At 37.5% G+C, this 18,926-nt stretch overlaps 1 protein-coding gene across 1 annotated transcript in view; it reads left to right on the top strand.

The window, feature by feature from the left end:
* Positions 1–18,926, top strand: part of LOC119773275 (VPS10 domain-containing receptor SorCS1-like) — an 80,319-nt gene that overhangs the window by 58,212 nt on the left and 3,181 nt on the right. The window contains exons 20-26 of the mRNA XM_038270210.1: positions 120–253; positions 335–458; positions 8,686–8,798; positions 9,513–9,647; positions 13,506–13,605; positions 16,589–16,697; positions 17,750–17,904. Of these exons, the coding sequence (XP_038126138.1) occupies positions 120–253; positions 335–458; positions 8,686–8,798; positions 9,513–9,647; positions 13,506–13,605; positions 16,589–16,697; positions 17,750–17,904 (870 nt within the window). The remainder of the gene's footprint in view (positions 1–119; positions 254–334; positions 459–8,685; positions 8,799–9,512; positions 9,648–13,505; positions 13,606–16,588; positions 16,698–17,749; positions 17,905–18,926) is intronic.

Raw genomic sequence — 18,926 nt, 5'->3', positions numbered from 1 at the left:
CTGTGGTAAATATTACAAACAATTCATCTGTTGAAGTTTAAAAGCACCAGGGAGGCATTAAATGTAGCCCTTTTTAATAAAAGGTGTGACTTCACACTTTATGTGTATTCTCTCTAAAGGTCAGCTCGAGCAGGTGCAGCTTTCAGCTCCTTTGGTGGTCATCAAGAACAAAGCAGTGAATTTCACAGCAACACTTCGCCCCAGTAGTGTGGGAACAGTCACGTATTTCTGGTGGTTTGATAATAAGATAGAGGTAAGCCCTATTTATCCATCTCCAGAGCATTGCACCTGAGAAACATGAGAGAATTACGTATATGGTCTCTTTGTTTTGCAGCCATTTGTGACCCTTGATGCAGCAATGTCCTTTACCTTCTCCAAGGAAGGAAGTCGCACCGTTACTGTACAGGTTGTGGCTGGAAATACTGTCCATCAGGACCGAATCAGAGTGGCAGTTTATGGTAATACATCTATACATATTTGTATATTTGCTCATTTATTTATTTTTTGGATTAAAATATATTTTACCATACACATTTTTATTAAAAAACCCTCTCAAAGTGACTAATTTTTATCATTTCTAAACACTTTTCATTTGGGACCCACTTGTAGCTGAGTGAGGCAAAGAAAAAAGTTATAATTTCTCAATGTATCGGTTGAGATAACTCTACATTGTGCATTTGTATGCATGTATGTCACTTAATATTTAGTGAAATATCTTTTCGACTGTCATGCATTTTTCTCTGAATACACACCCAGCTAGCTATGTGTTAGGACTAGGGCTGGGCAATGAAACAATAGAAATATACATTGTGATAAACACCTGATCAAGATCAATAGACCAATTGAAAATATATCCAATATGATGTTCTAAAAATTTAGAATCTTGGGGGAATTGAGGGGGTGTAGACAAAGGAAACCTCTGTTGGACAAGCTAAGCAAGATTGTTAGTAAGGGTGAACTCTTTATAAAGGTTACACCAAAAAAGTAAAAAAAAACACTGGACTTTGCTTTCCAAGTTTGAAGATATTTCATTCAAAATTTCAAGAGGAGCAGTGGGCTGCAGTCATTGGCGAGTGGGGCTTGAACTCGAACACAGAACCTCAGGATTGCAAGGTCTATGCCCTAACCACTAGGCCGCCACTCCCCTTCCACAAATTGGCATTGAATTCCAGTCTTTATTAATTAACCCAACAAAGCTTTGTTTTGGCTTTAAAAAACATGCAAATTGAACGGGAATAACAAGTCCGCTCCTTAGTAATGGAGAGTTGTTTAGCTCTTTGTTGGCCTACAACGCCCAATACTGGCCTATGCCTCTGAAAAGGGGGGTCATTATGGGCATTGTTGGCCTGGCTGACCATAAAGCTTGGAACTCAGTGCTAATTTCAGACATATTTAATTGAAAAAGCTTCCTGGAAGAGAAACAAAACGTCTTTAAACTTTAAAAAATAAAGTCCAGTGGTTTGTTTTTTGAATATTTTGGGAATGACTATGACCTGGATGAGTAAGAAAATGAAATGAAATATCTACTTGTTGGGACCATTTTAGCAGTTAACTGTATTTAGTAGATCAGAAAACATATAAAATGTAACCTATTGGTGTCTAAACCATTATTGAAATAAAACTTGCCATAACTTTGAAAAGAAAGTTCAAAACGGGTTAGCATCTGGTTCCACTCGCATTGGTATTAACATGTGGTCACCTATGCTGCTCAGTTTTCAAACACAGTAAAACACATCAAGCATAATGAAATTATCAGAAATCCAAATTGTTTAGCTAAAAGACACCTTCCCTTCTAGAGCTGGTACGTCTTAATTTCCATTCTAAGAAACAGTAGGCATTTCCTATGGTGCTTAGGGCTGCTGATGAAATGATAGCCTGGACTTAATGTGTACTCTTGAAGAACACCCCCCAGCTGTTTCTAGGTGGTTCTTAGTTCATTGACTCATAGAAGGAGCCACTATTGCCAACTTGCATGTCTGCCACGATATTTAGTGACTTTTCAGACCTCTCTAGCACTTAGAGGGAATCTTGTAATTTTTTGTTCTGTGTTAATGGAGACTTTGAATACAAATTATAAAAAAACAGATATCTGTCCTCCTGAGCGAGGTGCGAGTGGATTGATAAGTCTGCCACCCGTTTTCTCTCTCTCACTGTCCGCGGTCGTCTTGAAGGGTAGGCTGAATCGCTGCTGCACAGAGAGAGAGAGAACCTTTACACTTTACCCTTTGAATTCCATATTGCAAACGAAGTGCACATGTGTGCATAGTCTAGATTGCAAGGGAGAACATGAAAATATATTTTTTGACGACGCAGTTGTCTCGCATAAAATAAAATCACTGCTAATTCACTCTGCAGCCTCATTCTCTCCCTTTCTACTCCTCCCGGCTCATTGTTAGTTAAAAGACTAACTCAGAGATGGGAGGCTTTCTTCTCCTTCTTCATTAATTGTTTTTCTGGTTGATGAACAACTAGTGGTGCGTTACAGTCACCAAATGGTAGGGAGTGTAGAACTAAATGTCAGGAATCTATGTACCTCCACCTGGAGCCGGATGACATGAAATATGCAAATTAAGCGATGATGCTATCTAGTGCCTTCCAGGACAGCCAATAGCGACTTTGCTTGGTGAAGAGTTGGCAACACTGGAAGGAGTTTATTAATCCAATCTGTTGGATCTCAAGGCCAAGTTGCTCCTGCAGAAGTCAGAGAGAGATGCGCATTGCTTGGTCTTAGCAATCTGATCCTTGAAAGGAGTCTCCGCTTAACCTTTGATCAAGGTTTAAAGAATGTGGTTATCTTGTTGAAAAGGGACAGATATTCAGGTGGTCCCTTTATTATTGCCTCATTTACGGTGCCCCTCTGAAACCGTTCCGCACTGAGTTTGGACCGAGCGTGGACCAGTTAAGTGTGCTGAGCTTTGTTCTTACGACCATTTACACCGCTCCACTAGCACAGTTACTCTCCTCCTATCAATCATCTGCAATACTTCAGCTCTCAAGCCGGGAATTACGCAAACAAATATGGCAGGGCCCATAATATTCAGGAACTTATCTGCCTAGATAGCATCCTCCCCCCAAATTTCAATGAGAATCTCGGTTTTGGCATCATCCCAGGTTGCACCATGCTTTTTTGGTGACATTTATTGTCAATAAGCTGAGAAGAAAATTGTGTTTTGAACAGTTTAAGAAATACAAGCTGGATACGCCGGAAAACCCACAAAATGAGTCAGCTAACTGTGAATAGGAGATGACGCGCTCTGCTCATGCACTCTTTGTTATCAGAGAACCGAACCACAGCCGAACAGCACTAAGAACTACTGTTGAACTAGTACTACAGTTGTACCACAGTTCGGTTGTGTCTGGCAAGATAGAGTTCAGTTGCGTTCCATTTATACACTCAACAGTTATCTAGGTTATCATTGTCAGACTGTTGGGCTTACGTGGCTTGCTTCCAGAACTGTCTTTGGAAAATAGAAAGTGGTGTGGTGGATAGAGCTTTATGCTTGGGTATCCACAGGGGGTCCAGGATGGACCCCTGTAGATACCCCCTTTGAAGTTCTTCCTATGGTACTGAAATACCAGAGGTCTCAGCTCACAGTCTGTAAACACTGTTTACAAACCTGAATCCCAGTTCCTACAGTGCTTAGTATTCATAGATGTTCATATTAATTTCTTTGTTGTATGGCAAAACATCCCAAACCCTCCTACTGTGAAATTTGTCCAAATCAGGAGAGACCTAGGTTGCATCTAACTCTTTTATCTGTTATTTCTGAATAAGACACTTGTGGCTTGGCTAACTGTACGTTTTTATTCAGAAATTAAAGCTAACCATGGATCCATGGAAATGTTGTTAAATAGATGTGCTCAGGGATGACATACGTGTTGTTTTTTGTGGGTAACTGTGTGGGAAATTATGGTATGAAAAAAAATGAAATCTTTGATTATATGGTGGATTCAGAGTTAATTATGTTTTTTTAAACATATGCCATATGTACTTAACAATTGAGAATTATTATTTCTTGATAAAAGGCAATAATAATTTGGATACAATGATTCAATGAGAGTTCCTTGAAGTGATAGATTTCAGAATCCAGTTGGTCAGGGTGCCAGCAGCCAGATGATTTCCCCATCTAGCTCCAGAAGAAGCTCATCTCTAACCTTTGACAGCCTGATCACCATTGCTGAAACCTGTCTGGGGACACTGCAGACAAACACCAGATGATGCTGTGCGCTTTGATCTGTCCCTCAACTAACCGGCAGTACATACCAAATGTCAGACCTGCAAATACTACAGCAACAACATCCTCAGCTTTTTCATAATTTTTATATAAACACTTATTAGATATTCTATTACCACTAATGGGTAAGGAACCATTATGGCATATATAAACAACTGTTTCCAGTTATATTTTCCACATGGCACACATTTCTGTTAAATCCAATGACAGAAATAAAGTTTTGTTATGTGTTTTAACAACAGTCTGGAGGTTAATTTCGCTATTGCATCGTATTTCAGTTGCTTTCTGCAGGGTTAGATCATACTTGGTAGACCTTTAGTAAATTAAAGGTTAAAGCTGTCCATCTCTTAATTGTGGGTAAGATTTCAACCAATAGTTTTCAAACTCGGGGCCGTCTTGCTGTGACTCAACAGTACAAACTAATATATGTGCCATTTTGTAGCCCATGGTGCAATCTTCCGAGCTAATTTTATACAGACCTTTAGAAATTATAAATAATACAAATTTTCGATATTCCGCAAGTGGTCGACTGTACATTTATCTGTTTGCATGACTTACAAGAAAGGCAGTCTAAGAGCACAGACCTCCACCAAGCAGCAAATTTTGCACCAAATTGTGACTTACACCTGTAGCTAAAACTCGCACATGATCTGGATCATTACTAAATTTAAATGAATTGTTCGGTGTTATGAGGCAAAGCTCTGGTAAAATGTGTCCATAAAATCCATTCATAAGTTTTCAATTGAGCCTGTCAAAAAACCAACTTTACCTTTTATTGTGTTTTTGTCTTGCGTGAAATACCACTGGACTTTAATCACTCCAATGCTGAAGCTGTCAATAGTCACTGCTGCCACCTATCCATTTTTGTCATGCTTCATCCCTGCTGGGCTCGCTAGGGGTGCTGCGGCCTATCTCCAACTGACTATAGGTGAGAGGCAGCTTTCACCCTGGACAGGTCGCCAGTCCATCAAATAGGACACAGGCATGTTTTTAGGCTGTTGGAGGAAGCCAGGGTACCCAGAGAGAACCCACACATGCACAAGGAGAACATGCAAACTGCATGCAGAAAGACCCCAGGAATCGAGCCAGAAACCTTCTTGCTGCAAGGTAGTAGTGCTACCCACTGCCCCACTGAGCAGCTCTACACCAAATATCACTGTCTTACAATGTAAGCGTATGTTTTTAAAAAGTCCTATGTTCAGATTATGATATGTATCATCACATAAATGTAATGTCTTGGCATGAGGGACAACCCTGATAAAAAGTGAATTAAAATCTGTCCATAACTTTTCAAGTTATCCTGTAAACAGACAGACAGAAAACCAAACACAAACTCTCCTAAAAACAACCTTTTTGGCAGAGGTAATAAATAATATCAACAAGCAGTTTGCTTAAAAGGTATAATAATTTAGGGCTCTTGAGTGTCATTGTTCACTTGAGTCAACAGTCTCAAATAAGAATTACACAATTGATATAAATACAGTACATCACTTTTTCATAGTATAAGAGAATGCCAACAGGACAGAGTCAGATTCAGAAAATCAAAATGCAATTTAGAAGGTCATTCATTTCAATGGCTCAATTCACTAAGTGAAATACATTATATAATGAAATTACACACAGACTGATGTATTTCAGCAATTATATCTGTTAATTATGATATTCACTTAAGGCTATTAAAAAGAAGACATTCAAGATAAGAAACTAGTTCAGACGAATGAAAAAGAAATAGTACCTAAATATGAGCTCAGGGATAGTCTAGAAACCTGAGTAAAATGAAAGATATGCGTGCTTTAGGGGGATTTTCAAAAGAAACTTAAATCTCTGATAAACAAGCATCATCTTGACACAAGTTGTCTTAACTAAATATGGTGGCACAGATTAATTAAAATATGGGTAATAACTAAGGATATTTCAACAAATGAAGAAAATAAAAAATTCAAAGGCTCTGGTTTAATCTGATGAGAGGAAGTTTCTTTCTACTTTTTTTCAGTCTAAACCAATTAAACTGGTTCACATTTTTTGACATGAGGAATTGTTTAAACCAAAGATATATATGTCGGGAGAGGATTACCCCTATCAGACCTATATATCTAGTGACATGAGCACCCAGGCGCCTTTGCTATGCATTGAGCCATGTAAACAAAACTATGCTTTACTAATGGGGAATGACCATGGATCTGTCATTAAAATGGTTGTAGCTCCCTGAGAAATTGTCACTCCTTTGATGCATAAAACATTTAGTCTATATAAACAACAAACCCATAAGCTGTGTGGGAGCTGTGACCTATTATGTTGACAGACATATTTACTGTGGTATAAAGATGCTGTTACCATAATTGTTTTTAAGAGCTCAAATTGCCAACTTTTTTTAATACCATCACAGTTTAATAGTTACGAGCCTTGGTGCTGACATTTTTAAACTATAGGTTAATAAAAGAAGATTGGACCAAACTAGACAGGTATAGCACCTGGATATTTCCCATCGCTGCCAATGTCCCGTTTGGATCCGAGGGTGTGGACTAAAGCCCCTGCCCTGGTCCAACATGACCTTTGAAGTAAACAACCCACGTAGTTCCTATGGTTTAGGTCATGATTTTGAAGCTCCTAGAGAGAACACAGACACCCCTTCACCCTTCCATTGGGAGTGAGGCTATCAGTCACAGCGAGACAGAAATACGGACAGTAGAAGAGGACAGAAGGAGAGAGGGAGAGGATAGTAAAGAACAATATTTGAGTAGAAGAAGTAGAGAACAATATTTGCTTAATGATATTTAATGATAAATGTCAAGAATTTAAAAGCCTTGTACTATAATGTTTTTAATCTTTACAATTTTAAACTCACTGTTTTTCAGGGCATACCCATGTATATCACCTATTTTTTGCAAAATGTTTTGCAAATGACATTTCATGTAAATTACATCTCAATAACATTCAAGTCAAAATGTCAAAGCAGTATCTCATTCTATTATTAAAGCCTATTGGCCTCAATGCATAGCAATGTCTTCTGTGGGTCATACCAAAGTCATCTGATGTCTTTAGAATTTTTTTCTATTTTCAACCAAATTTGTTATTTTCAATCTATTTGCAATTTACTTATTTAATTGTGCTCAAGATTTATTCTCAGCTTGAGTTTCAGTGGTAGTTAATATGAATAACTAAATCCAATGTCTAGTTGCTACAGGGCATATACTGTCATTGCAATGGCAATAGTTCAACAAATTTTCTTCTAACAAAAACTTAACCAACAGGAAACCTTTTCATGCCACTAGTCCAGAGAGCCAAAAAGCTTAATTTATTCTATGAAGTTTCAAACAGGCAACATTACACGCAGAAAACAGAGAAATATGTCACAGGGGCTTTAACAATAATACAACTTCCCAGTCATTCACCTATGCTTGTATCCAGAATTCAGATGATTTTTAGAAAGAAAGTTTTAAAGTCTTGAGTAATGATTTCTACTTTGAATGAAAGGATCCATGGATGATGCAGGTTCACAGGACACGATTGTTGCTTGTGTGTTACTGTCGCCATCTGGTGGTGAAAACAGACACTGTTGTAGCTGATAGCCAAAAAAAATAAATAAATAAATATGATTAGCAAAAAAAACTATTTTCTATTTAATACTGTAATTGAATGCATAAAACATAATATCTTGCTCTTCAGGATCAAACAAGGAGCACCTTACTCAAGTAAATATAATATCTAAGTAGAAGAAAAGAAATTTTGAAAATGTTAATCTAACATTAAATTAAATTTTTGACTTACCTTTTAAAATTAATTTGTATGCAGAAAACAATGCTTTACTTCAGCCTTTGGAAACAAAAAGGATCAAAATGCTTTTTTGTAGTTTTATCTCTTTTAAGCAGATATCATTTAATCACTGAATTCCATTCTATCCCTGAAAAACTCATACAAATTATTATCGTTATTTCAATTTTCATGCAAAGTTAAGAAGTAAAAAAAAATTTTTTCAGGTTCAACTGGCTTCAAAATGTTTTCTAAAATGCAATTAAATGTTACAAAGGATGACATTCTTGTCAAACTCAAAGTGTTAATTTCCTTCAAGTTAACTTCTCCATTTCTAATCGCAACTCAAAACTCATCTGTATAAGATTTGGTCGTTGTGTTTTTATCTTTTGTACGGTGACCTTGAGTGTCCAGAAAGGTGCCTTTTAAATAAAAGTTATTATTATTATTATACTGATCATAGTCTGAGATCAGCATCTTTTATCATTGTCTTATCATTGTGAACTCTTGACTATCTAGCCAAACTTAATACAACAGAGTACATGTGTCATTAATGGCAGGGTATCAACAGAAGATTTTCAAAATGAAGTCAGAAGGTCAAACCAAAAATTATCGTAAGGATGAAAAAAAAAAGTCTTTCTATTGAATTCTAAGATTAAATTTTGTTGCTTTTCTGTCTTCTTTTGTTTTTGCCTTTCAGATTATTTCAGATCTCATCCTTTGGTTTTTTCCTCTAATCTGGATGAGCTTAATCCTGGAGTTTCCGAATGGAGAGAAGACATTGGCAGAGTTGTGAAGACCTGCCTTGTTCAGGTTGGTTACTAACTAATGCTGAGGTATGTCCCTGTTAAGTGTTTACTCTATCATGACATTTTTTTCCCTTTTCTGCTTTTTTATTTTCTATTAATGTTTCAGAAGATTTGATTTTCAAATCTCAACAGTAACAGTGTGATTATCAATTCCTGCATTCTAATGTAGTAGAATATCCCAATTTACTAATTGTAAAGATTGCAAACCATCTGTTCACAGCATTGAGAACTTGTAAAGGTTGTTTCTCTTGTAAGAACATCCAAACCCACATGCAGTGTTACCCTAACTGCACTTAGGTTTTCTCTTCCAGACATTGCAGAGCAGGTTATATAAAAGACTTGGATACTCTGCTCTATATATATCCTAGAGTCGCCCTCAGTATGAAACATTCACTTTGACCTTCTGTCCTGTCAGATTGTACCATGCTCTACACCAGGAAACTGACAGTAGACCTCTGGTTATGGCATAAATGTACTAAAAGCCCTGGCCTATACCAAAGACTGTCAGAATGAGCTTCCATGTTCCACTAGATCCAAAAGTTTTATTCTGACAGTTTCTAGTATATTGGCAAACGATGTATGAAACAGAACACATCTCTGTAATACAGGCGACTCCCATTCCTCCTGTCATTTTTATGAATCTGAATTACAGTCTTCCAACCTCAAACTGTGCCAATTAAAGAGCTTACTGACAATGTTTTGTTTGTGTAATTTAAAGGTCACAGGGATCAGTGAGGATCAGATCCTGGTCACAGTGCTTGCAGGTTTGCCAACTACAGCCGAGGTTTTCATTGTACCAGAGAGGAGGACAAGAGACAGAGCCATGGACGAAAAGTGGGCACACCTGGATCAGGTACTGTCTTAAATTAGGGTTAAGGGTTAAGACCTGGTAAATAACATGGTTTGCCAAGAGGTTCAAGACAGTCAGACAGAAACTCACACTTTTTACAAAGCTCTTTTTATTGTTTTGTTTTTTGTTGCTGTTTTAATGAAACCAAATTAGACAGTTTACCAGCAAATTCACCATGTTAAACATCATGCTGAAGTATTTCAATATGATTCAAGTGCACACTACACAAAAAGGTTGGGAGTTTTTCTTAGTTTTCTGAAATGTAATTCAATTCAGTTTATTTATATAGCGCCAATTTACAACACGTCATCTCAAGGCACTTTACAGTTCACCAGGTCGTACAGTCAAAGTGATTCAAAGTTTTCTATCTAAGGAAAACCAGTTGATTGCATGGACTCATTGAATCGAAGGTAACCCCATACACTAAGAGAGAGAAAAACTCCCTTGTAAAATGAAGAAACCTCCCGCAGAACCAGACTCAGTGTGAGCAGCCATCTGCTGAGGCCGACTGGAGTTCAAGGAGAAAGAAGCAGAGATACAAATGGAAACTGTAAACCAGCTTCACAGGCGGCCCCGTCCAGGAAACACACAGCCAGGCAGACAAGCTTCGAGTCAACTCCCATGTCAGAGGACGAAGAGACCAAATCCAGTCAGTCACAGTGAGAGAAACAGGACTACACTGAAAAATAGGCTATGCTACACTTTTCGTAGAGCTGAATGTATTAGCTCTGATGTATATCTCAAGAATATTGGACCTTAAATAATGACCAGACATTCTATTAGAATTCTCTGGTAGGAAAGTTTTAGCAAGTCCTCTAGATGTTTTTTATTTTTGACATAACAAGAGACGCACCTTCCAAAGTGCCCTTTTAGACAATTAAATAGTTGCCAAGAAGTCTCTCATGGATGTTATTCTTGCCAAGTCTTTTTTTATTTCTGCATTATGAGCGCTAACCTTCACTGAGGCAAGTGATAGCTTTAGCTAAGATTTGTTTTTGGTTATTCGGAGACCTTCTGGATGGGTCATGTAAAGGTTCCGTGCTGTTCTGTGTTTTCTCCATTGTGGATAATGACTTTCACTGTGGTTTCCTGAAGGCCCAAAGCCTTAAAAATGTCTTTCTAACCCTTTTCTGTTCATTTTTTGAGGAATGATGTGTTGGTTGTTTAGATTTTTTCCTTTTGTAATTACAGTATGCTGGACTTTCCCTTAAAATACCACGATTTAATGAGAATGGCTGATATATTTTATTTTTTCGTCACACCAGTGTGGATTTTTGATATAATTTTTCCAATTAAATAAGTGCATTATTTGAAAACATCTTGTTGACTTTGGTTAGGTTAGCTTCTCTTAATAACATGGATGGTCTGGAACATTGAGATAATCAAGGTTAGAACAGGGTTTTTCAATTTGAGTCAAGTTGAAGCAAACATTGAACCATTCCAGGATCAGCATGCATATTCATCTTTATTTACAGATATATAAATATTCAGCTTCAACAAAATAAACTAAAATACTGTATGGTTCCACCTGTCAAGAGTTTCCAATATAATCCACCTCACTACTTTAAATAGGGGCATTCTTCTGGTCCTGTTGGCAGGGCTTCTGGATCAGATTTGTTCTGGAGTATATAGATGACACTTGATCAGATATGAAATGAAAAGGCAGCACCTTTGGCCCATTGTTATATTCTAGGAGATATTCCTGGAGCAGGCTTTTACCATATTGCCATATTTCTGTTCCTGCTGTGGAGAACTTTGTTAGGCGTTCCTGCTGCAGTACTTTTTACCTTTTCTCTAAGTTGTATGTGTCTATAAAATTAACCTGAAAATAATTTACAAATGTTTGGCAGAGCATTGCTTAACTATGACAGAAGATGATTTAGATCTCTGTCTAATAACAGGTATGTGAGAAATACATCTATCTGTGTGATCAGGAGCAAACACTTGCTTTTGTAGATTAAATTGCTACTCCTAAATGGCATGAATTTTAGCCAAGCTTTTAAAAATGTATGTGATTATGGGGCTGCAGTAGATCAATGATAATTGGTTATATAATCATTGTTTAGTGGGTTTTCAACTGCAACATGTGTTGCCTATTGCCTTGCAACCGTAAGGTTAAGTTTGACAAATATAAATGTAGGCATAATACTCATTGTGATCGATCACCTGAAGCAACCAAGCTTCAAGTCTCAGCGTTTGTGTTTTTTTTAAAAAACCAGAATAATGTGAATAGATGCTACCACACTGGAAAAGAATCTGTCATGTCTTGCCTCAGAAAAGGTCAGCTGTAATGAGCTCTAGACATTTTTTGCAGTAATTGGGCTAAAACATGCAAACATTCTCTGCTGTGGTCCATCAAGTTTTCATGCAGAGAGCAGGAGAGCATTATTGATAGGCTCATTGTTCTCTTCAAGCAGGAACATCCCTCTGGTCTCAGAAAGTTTCTTAGCTCAGTCTTTACTTTCGTGATGTTTTTATGTAATAATGAGTCTGGAAGGTGTCATAAGGATACTTTTCTTTTCTTTGTGTACTTTGTTTCAAAGTGCCAAAGAATTTACAGTGTAATACATCCTACCTGTATTCCATCCCTCTGTGAAATGAAATGCTTTAAATAGACACTAGAGGGCAATGACATCCTTTATATAAAAAAAAAAGGATCCCCCACTCAAATGGCAGCCATTTGACAACCTGATGTTTTTGAACTTTTTTAGGAGCATTTTAACAACATTAATTAAAAAATATTCAACCTTATTGTGATTTTCGTAACCTTATTCTAATGGCAAATAAAAACATCCACTTATTTGAAAGGTATCAAACACTAAGCCAAATTAATATAGCTTTTATTTATTTATTTATTTAAGCGCAGCACAGGCAGACTCATTTATTCATTGTGAGTAAACATAATTTTGCTGGCTCACAGTCAGTCTTGAACTAAGTTAATAGGTATTTAATTACATTGATGCATCATATAATTGGCACCATCGAGAAGGGAGACAAACTGGGGCAGGCTGCTGGGACTGGGAATTAAAGAGATGTATTTATCTAAAGCCTGTCTGATTACCTGGCAGAACCTCACAGACAATAGGGTAATAAATCTTCAGTTCACTGTTCTCTCATCTCCAGTGAAAGACTTTCAGCGTAGAGGCATTAAGTGAGCAAGTGCCCACACATGCACACATGTGCGCAACGAGTATGCGTGGAGCGGGCTTATTAAAATGTGTAATAGATTTACTGACCCTGATATGCCACTAGAACAAAAAGTAATTATTCATGCTGTGTAGAGCAGTCTAATTTTAACCAGTGGAAAGATTTGAGAAAGAGTGAGATGGAATTAGCGAGGCATGGCTAAGGACTCAAATATGCATTGGGAAGGCTTTTTGGTCTCCTGTTAAATGACTGTTTCATCAAGGTGTGAAAAGCTGAGCAACTATTGGCACTTAAGGGAAAAGAAATTAAAACAGCAATTTTATGATATTAGTACATAGTTTGATTTCCTATAACGCCGCCTCGTTGAAGTTTTAAGTGGGTAATTCTCATTCTCTTTAGAATAGTTATGCTGATGAAGGTATAGGCGAAATATTCCCTGAGTGGGAGTCATAGCAAAATGATTAATATTTCTTTAAATGTCAAAGCAGGATGCCTCCTGCCTAATAGTCCTTAAATTCTGTTGGGTTTTCCCATGGCAGGTAGGGTTTTCAATATGTCACTTAAAGATTTTTCCCTCTTTAGAAGGAAACAAAAATTCCCCTACATAATTATGCTGTTAGTGGAAATGACCGACGGTAAAATATTGATGTATGGATTATTGGTGGACGGCTGCAGCTAACACATACCTGACTGCTCCTGTTTCATTTCTTGTAGCTTTCACAAGTTCTGCTGAGCGCTCTTAACCAGGATCTTATCAAGTTTACATTGAAACCTGGACTTGAGGTGAATGTGTATGCCACCCGGCTGTCTCCCGGTGAGTCTCTGAATTCCCTCCCAAACCCAGTAGTTCCTATTTTTGCCTTTTTTCAGTCCAGTTTGGAAAGTCATGTCTGACTCTCTTTGATAAAACAGGAAAAGAAAATACAGTCAAGATGGCGCTGTCTGTTGCTACTCTAATGTATAACCTGTTCTCTGCAGAAATATAGCTGTTTATCACATCAATAGTCCTGACACTGAATTTCACATGTTTATTGTTTTGTATTTATATGGATTCAGCTAAATAAATGAAAAGAAGTTGATAAGAAGTTGATAAGTTGATAAGAAATTCAAAGTGAATTTCTTATAATTTTTTCTTACATGTGTTTTTTTTTTTGGCTAAAAAACTTCATGGTAAATGGTGTTGTACTTATGAGCGCCTTTTCAAGTTAGGGACTCCAAAGCACTTTTACAACATTCAGACATTCACACACTGATGTTGGCAAGCTATGCTGTAGCCACAGCTGCCCTCGGGACAGAAGCACTGTCCCCTCTGCTTCATCTGCCACAGGGTGTCTTGAATCTCTGCAAGATGCAATGAAATCTCAAGATTATCAAGGGATTCTAGAAAGAAATGTGCTGCGCAGTGTCAGAAACATTGGTCTTTGTCACAGATCATGGGTGTTGCAGCAGGATAATGACCAAAAACACAGCTAAAAACTCCCCAAAATGGCTAAAAGGGAAAACACTGGACTATTCTGAAGTATCCCTCTATGAGCCCTAATCTAAATCACATTGAAGACCTTTGGAAGGAACTGAAACATGCTGCTGTGGAAGACACCTTTCAAACCTGACACAGCTGGATCAGTTTAATAACGAGGAGTGGAATTAGGAGTGGACCTGCTCTGATCCCAGTATCAGTTCATGCTTCGACACAGTAAAGGAAGAGCTCTCCACTAGCACTCCTTTCAAGTTGTATAAAAGATCTCAACAAGATCTAATACCATTCTCAGAGTTTCTCAACTTGTGTGTCTCTTTGTGATCTGAGACAGAGAAGTCAGAGAGCTCTCTCTATGAACTCAGTCTACTCTCATCCCACCTTCGGTTCATGTTCCGACAGAGCTAAGAAAAGAGCCATACACAAGCACTCCTTTCAAGCTGTAGAAAGGATCTCAACAAGATCTTTCTTATCATTCTCAGACCTTCTCAAATTCATTTTTCTTTGTGAGCTGACAGAGAACAATCAAAGAACTCTCTCTATGTAATCAGTTTAGTGTCATCAAAGCTTCAGTATCCTTTTTGGAGAACATTAAACACAACATTCCTAGAATTGACTTCACATTAAAAAATATTATGCGACTCTGAAAGACAGATAGAATTACAACTTCCTGTAAAACAAATGTCAGTAAGCAAATCACCTGGTCAAGATGGTTTGACTGCCAATTTTCCTAAGTTTCTGGGAAGACTTAAAATAATTACTATTCAAAGCCATAAAAGAATGTATTAAAAATGATAATTTATTGCCAACTATGAAACAAGGAGTCATTATATGGTAAATTACCTTTACTTATGTAGCACCTTTTCAAGTCAGGAGACTTGACCAAAGCACTTTACTCTACATTCAGTCATTCACCCATTCACACACACACTCACACAGTGATGGTGGCAAGCTACATTGTAGCCATAGCTGCCCTGGGGCTCACTGACAGCGCCACCAGGCCCTCTGACCAAGATCAGTAGCCCAAGGGGGCTGAAAGCTGGAGCAGGGGCTTCAACCGTCAATCCTTTGATTTCAGGGCAAACTCATACTCCCGACGCCACTGTCGCCCTGCTATTATAGCAACCAGGATTCATTAAGGATTGGTCTATACACAACAATATTACAGTAGGTTGGTTTTTGACTGTATATAATTGATTTGTTGAAGATAAATGCTTTGTTTTATTTTTAGATTTAGATTTATTTTAGATTTCTATTATTATTGTTCAGTCTTTCTCTCTCAAGGAACAACCAGAAGACTTGAAATGGAACGGGGAATCCGACAGGGTTGCCCCTGCTCTCATTTATTATTTATTTTAACTGCAGAATCATTGACTGTTTTTCCTAAGAATAGCCATTGAGCCATTTAAGTATTTGGTTATCCTCTGATAATAACTCAGCATGATGAATATACCACAATTTTTCTGAAAGATGAAAAACAAATCCCCTTAGTTATAAAGATAAAGATCAAAAGTTTTTCGAGAGCCTCTAGATTATACACTCATTTGTAAGTTAATGTTAATACAGGATTATCAATAAAACACCTTATATTGGATTCCAGTGAAAGAAGAAATAGCATATTTAGGCATGACCATAACAAAGGATTATAAGGCAAAAGAAAAATGTTTCTCAATATTTTGCCGGTCATATAGAAAAGTAAATGCATTCTTAACTGCTGTCTACAAAGAGATAAGTCCATTTGGATGCACTCTCTCGATTTAGATATCCAGCTTTTTCTTTCACTATCGCTAGTTGGGGTGTCAGTGGCGTTGGATGAGTTTGACCTGCAACTGGAAGGTTGTGCCCAGACTCTGGCTTTAATTATCATTGTGTCTTTGGGCAAGTGACTCAAGTGAGTTACTGTATGTGAAAAAAAACAATGGTAGTTAGAGGGCCCGGTACAGCAGCTGTGTACAGCAGCTTCGCTTCTGTCAGTGAGCAATGTGACTTGCCATAATAGTGTGTGTGAATGTATAAATTCAGGTTTTGCAAGGTATCTCCTTTATATCTCAACTATGACTCCCAACTTATCTCTCCTGGTCAATTTTAGGGAAAAATGTGAGAAACATTTGAGACAAACTAGAAACTAAAATGAGGCTGATATAAGAAACTCAAATAGGCTTTATGAGCTATAGAAGAGTAAACTTTGAGCAGTATCATTTCCTCTAGGTTCATATGGATTGAAAAAATTGTACTTTTAGTCTTAATTCATGATAAATATTTCATATCCTAGCCAAATTTTTCCAGCTCATATAACTAATTTTCTCATTCATTCTCTTTAAAGCTCCTCTTGTGGATGGCAGTGACAGCGGGCACAGCGGCACTGCAGTCATCATGCTGGTCTCAGTGGTGCTAATGGCTTTGGCAATCTTTGTGATATATAAATTGAAAAGGTACAATCTATTGGATAAGGTAGATATCGTACAGAGTTCCGAGATGTTCTTTGCAAAAAAAATCAAAATGAATTCTACTGGATATCAAACATGAAACGAAAGCTAATTCATATTCAAATGTTATTATGCTTTGCTTCTGTTTAGACAATCGACAGTTTGTGAGTTTCCTTCATTTCCCATAAAAGCACTTCTCACCTCTGAACCACCTGAAACTTTCTATATGTACTCACACTCCATATATCCCCAAGTTATGGCACAATATTGGCTGGAGGAATAAGACAATTCCCCTCTGTCTCAATCTGCGGAATATTACAGGGAATGACAGTCTAATCAATTCTCCCAGAGTGCTGAATGGGTGTCAGAGTCCTGCAGTTATCAATATTCATCTATCTGACAATGTGAGGGTTGACCTTTTGGAAATGCTAAACACAGCCATTCAAGGTGAGGCATACTCTGTAGAATGGCAGGAAAGGTTGAGGAGATAAGCCTGAGACAACATACATTATACAGTGAGAGACATACAGTAAATAGCATCCTCTGCTGCAAGAAATCCCATGCCATTCAAGGGAGAATGATCCTGCTCCGCTGCAGTGTTGCTCATTATAAAGTAAAACATTATTTAACTTCAACTTTCAAGATTCTAATTGCTATGATAGGAAATCATATTTGAATTTCTTAAGCTCCCCCCCCCCCCCCCCCCCCCCCAAATGTCACAGTTCCAGCTGCAGCACAAGCTCACGAGGGAGAAATCCGAAATTAGAAATGCAAGAAGTTAGTTTTAGGAAGAACTGGGGATGCATCAGAGGGGATGAAAAATTGATTGAAAACTGAGGTGAACAACATGAAAGAGAGGGAGTGTTGCCCAGTGGAATGCAAAATGCCCTAGATTCCAGCTATCAAACAATCCTCCGCCATCTTTAACAGTTAAAAATAGTGTGTGACACATTATGCCTAGTGAAAGCATTAATGGAAGCAGATATGATGGTATATTTCCATTAGTGTAACTTTTTTTCCTCTTTCTGTAAACCTCTTCCTTTCTGCACGGCCTACAGAAAGATCCCAGGCATGCACACTTACAGCACAGAGCAGCCTGACAAAGAACAAGAGGTCATCCCTGCGGTGACCTCCATAGCTGTCCCAAACCCTGAGGGGGATGAGCTGACCTCACTGGATCATGTGGATTTACAACTGGATTCAAAAAGCAGAGGTATCAATGCTTATGTTTCCTATTTTTAGAAGATTTTTTTTTTAACCTATTGCACTAGTGTAGTTTTATCCCACAAGTTCCAGAGAGACTATAATGTGGGTGTACTTGGTATTAAAGTTGTATGTTTATCTTTTTGTATTGATGAGGGTGAATGGTTACTTATATGATATTCATTAGGTTTTCAACTTTTTCTCAGAAATAAAACACACAAAAAAGTCTAACTTTCTGTCTGTTTTGAGGCCAGTTTAAATTACCAGCTTGACAAAATTAAAGATGCTTTTATTGCTGTTATGATTTACTGTGGAGACTGTGCAAACTGGTTGATTCGTATTTTAGACTTAGGAAAATGGCAGCCTAATATTGATTTTTACTACAGATATTATTTAGTTCGTTAAGAAATTCATAAATTTTTCTCATTTTAATGTTTTTTTCTCTCTTATAAAGTTTCTTTAAGAAGTCTAAATCCCCCTTTGACAATATGTTCACAGTTCGTATTAAAATCTGTATATTTAGACTGAAAATCAGGGTTTTTACATTTTTAAATTCATCATATAAAGCATTACTTAAAAATAAACAAAAATAGCTACCATTACCTGGAAGCATAAGAGTTGGGTTAACCAAGAGGACTTTTATTTAATTTTATTATCCTCTTTCGTTAGTCCATCATGATGTCACAAAGACTAGATCAATTTGCCCCTTTAAGTTGGAATTGTAAAGCCTGCCAGTTTTTTTTTGTGTCAGATTTAGTTCTGGGTTAGGCTTAATTGGTGGCAATCTCTTTTTTCTCTGTTTGTGAATGTATTTTTTTTTTGCCTATCCTGACTCAAAGAAAGTAAGGCCCCGTCCACATGAAGTCAAAACGAACATGAAACGCTAATATTTAAAGACGGAGACGTAAAATAAATGTGATCGTCCACACGAATGCATGAAAACGCTGCAAAATGTATGCCAGGCCTGTAAGTCGCGCTGTGGGGCCAAAGCAAAAATAGGCGACTAAATGTTGGGCATGCGCACTAATATTT

The sequence above is a fragment of the Cyprinodon tularosa genome, unplaced genomic scaffold, assembly GCF_016077235.1.
Source record: "Cyprinodon tularosa strain WSP-4 unplaced genomic scaffold, ASM1607723v1 ctg755, whole genome shotgun sequence".
NCBI classification, from domain to species: Eukaryota; Metazoa; Chordata; class Actinopteri; order Cyprinodontiformes; family Cyprinodontidae; genus Cyprinodon; species Cyprinodon tularosa.
Note: the sequence above shows the minus strand (reverse complement) of the source record. Positions and strands in the feature narration are given on the sequence as shown.